This window comes from Nematolebias whitei, chromosome 8 (assembly GCF_014905685.2).
Source record: "Nematolebias whitei isolate Nwh7 chromosome 8, NemWhi1, whole genome shotgun sequence".
Classification (NCBI taxonomy): domain Eukaryota; kingdom Metazoa; phylum Chordata; class Actinopteri; order Cyprinodontiformes; family Rivulidae; genus Nematolebias; species Nematolebias whitei.
Genome location: NC_056505.1, coordinates 51,010,833 through 51,014,008, shown reverse-complemented (window position 1 = coordinate 51,014,008; position 3,176 = coordinate 51,010,833). Strand labels below are relative to the sequence as shown.

Genomic DNA, 3,176 nt, shown 5'->3' with positions numbered 1-3,176 from the left:
CTGCTGGTAATCAAGACCAGGACTGGACTCCCTGCTGGTAATCAAGAACAGGACTGGACTCCCTGCTGGTAATCAAGAACAGGACAACGTGTTTTTCTTGAGCAGCTGGGGAAGGTGCTTGTGACACTGCACATCCAACGGAGGCAACACCTGCCAAAGACCTCAGCTGCTGCAGCCATGGTGAGGGAGATCCAGGAGAGGACTGCACCAACTACTACACCAGTGCATGAGGTAATTAAGTCAGGGTGTGTGTTGTGTGTGTCTTGGTATCAGTAAAAAGACACCACAGTAAAGTAACCGTGGTCCTCTTGTTTCTAATTGCTGCTGAGGGGAAGAGGAAGAGGTCTGCAGGCCATCTGATGTCGAGACGAGCATGACCTGTGTGAAATGTGCACCATGAATTTAACACAGCACAGTGATGACATGTCAGTCGTGTGCAGTGTACATGGACACACACGTTCATATTGCTTGTTGTATAGCACTTTGTTCATTTCTTGCTCACAGTGAATGTATGTGAAACAAAACTGCAATGTTTTGTTTCAATGTTATGTAAAACTACTGTGTTTTAAATGTTGGTCTTTGAAAAGTAATAAAGTAGTGAAACATTAAAAAAAGCTTGAACATGTATTTTTTAAAGAAAAACGAGTGAATTATCTTCATTGAACCTGTTGGAGGTACAAACTAAATATTGATAGAATAGTTAGTAATGAAATATTCTCAGTGCTTGTTAGGATTTATTTGTTTCACACGTTTTGGATAGTTAAACATGCACGGGGTCAGAGTGACCCGGGAACACGTTGCTGGTCCTGACGAACATAACAGGAGGAACTTTCTATTGTTCCTAATGCCAGAAGTTTGGAATCATTTTGTTACACGTCTGTGACTTTATTTGTTTCACAAAATAAAACATTTGAGAGAACGTGTTCCCGGAGCGTGATGTTTTCTTCTGTTTGCTTCTCTGGCTGTGTTCACCAACACTTTGTTCTTGTGTTCTGTGGCACTTTCAGAGGTTACACTGGGAAAAAGCTGCAGGACAACGTGCAGTGTGAAATCTTCCAGATCATCTATGAAGAGGCCATGGAGGCGTACCAGCACGAGATAGTCCACCAGTTACAGAACAACACACCCGAGGACCTGGAGCAGAACCTGGAGCAAATCATTCAATGGACTGAACAGTGGATGAAGGACCATAACTAGATGTCAGACTGAAGCTTTTTGTACAAATAATTCTGAATTAAATTCATTAAGATTATGATCCAACATCAAAACTTTGTCAAAGTATAGTAATCTCCTACGTAAAGTAAAGTCCAATGTCCTGGAGACATTATAAGTGATTATCAGTGACAGAAGTCGGTCACACACTCACCGGCCACTTGCTTACAGCTAATCAGCCAATCACAGGCCAGCGCTGCTCCACGTGTGGAAGTAGTGAAGACGATGTGTGAAGTTCAAACAGCATCAGAGAAGGGATTGAAATGAATGTGTGGTTGTTGGTGCCACACTGGATGAGTACTTCAGACATCTGCAGGGTTTACAGGGAGCTGTCCGTACAACAGAACATTATCCAGGGAGCAGCATTTGTGAGAGCAGCAAGGCGTTGCTGTCAGAAGACAACTGGCTGCTGGTTTGAGATGATAGAAGACAACTGGCTGCTGGTTTGAGATGATAGAAGACAACTGGCTGCTGGTTTGAGATGTCAGAAGACAACTGGCTGCTGGTTTGAGATGATAGAAGACAACTGGCTGCTGGTTTGAGATGATAGAAGACAACTGGCTGCTGGTTTGAGATGATAGAAGACAACTGGCTGCTGGTTTGAGATGTCAGAAGACAACTGGCTGCTGGTTTGAGATGTCAGAAGACAACTGGCTGCTGGTTTGAGATGATAGAAGACAACTGGCTGCTGGTTTGAGATGACAGAAAGGCAACAGTAGCTCCAGGTGCCACTCGTTACAAAGAGTTGCAGAACGTCTGAGCACAACACGTCCAACGTGTAGACAGGACAGCGCGCAGAGCCGCTCCTGTCAGGGACAGCGAGGCCACAGCTTCCACACGTCTTCACTGAGCTCCCAGCAGCGTCCACACTCGCTGCATCTCACCGTGTTCCATGGAGAACCTTTGGGATGTGCTGGACCTAGACAATGACATCAGTGATGTGCAGCTGACAACGGTGTGATGCTATCAAGTCAACATGGACCAAAATCTCTTAGTTGTGAAGACCAAGGGTCATCACTGAGGTGGCTGGTGAACGCATGTTGTTACTGGGCCAACTGGTGAAACATGGTGCCTGTCAATAACGAACATGAAACAGATTGGAGCAGCCTGAAACTAGTGTCCTCCCTGCCCAAATGGGATAGTTCCCCCGTTGTGTGTGGAACCAGTTTTGAATCTTTCACACTTTAAAAAACATCATGAAGCTAAACCAGCTGGAAGTGAAGAAACAGCAGTTCTGCTGGAATGGTTTCAAGACTTCAGTGTTTACTGGACTGTTAAAATCAAGCCGAACAAATTAAATACAGAAGAGAGCTCAAGACTCAAATTAGTAAAAGTGTAACTCGAAGTTGAAATTAGAAAAACATTTTAAAATAGTAGAGAACACCACAACCAAACCATGGCTAAACTGGTCCAAACTGTGACTGAAAGATAACATTGTGGGGTGGAAATGGCAAAACCATGACTAAAGGCTAAAACGTTATTTCTATGGGTGTTTTTGTAAATGAGGTTGTTCCAAATTATTCAAATAAATTCCAAATGTATCAAAGTTACAAGTACTAAAGTCAAAACACTTGTGTTGAGCTGATTCGGTATATGAATGATTAAAACCATTAAAACGCCACATAATGAGCTTTAGTCTTCTCATTCACCTGTTAACCTAATAAATGACTAAATGTTCTTCCAGGTGTTTCTACCACGTGTTTTTTATCAGTTTTCTGTTGCTCCTGTCTGGTGTTAAATAAAAAACATTATTACCGGTACATCTTTCAGTCAGCTCATATGAAGCGTTTCGCCTTCGATCCGTGTTGTTTCTTTGACTGATGAAGTCTTCTGGATCGAAGGTGGAACGTTTCAGCACTAAAAAAGAAACTGTCCAGATGAGCTGACTGAAACATGTTGGATTGTGTACCTGGATTACTGAGCCTGGGAAACCTGTTGGATTGTGTACCTGGATTACTGAGCCT

General features: G+C 43.2%; 1 protein-coding gene across 1 annotated transcript in view; it reads left to right on the top strand.

Moving 5' to 3' along the window:
* The window catches only part of ak6 (adenylate kinase 6), a gene marked incomplete at its 5' end in the record, with an annotated part of 20,521 nt that extends 18,500 nt beyond the window's left edge, over positions 1 to 2,021 (top strand). The window contains 1 exon segment of the mRNA XM_037680650.1: positions 1,008 to 2,021. Coding sequence (XP_037536578.1) covers positions 1,008 to 1,197 — 190 coding nt within the window.
* Between the last annotated feature and the right edge of the window lie 1,155 nt (positions 2,022 to 3,176).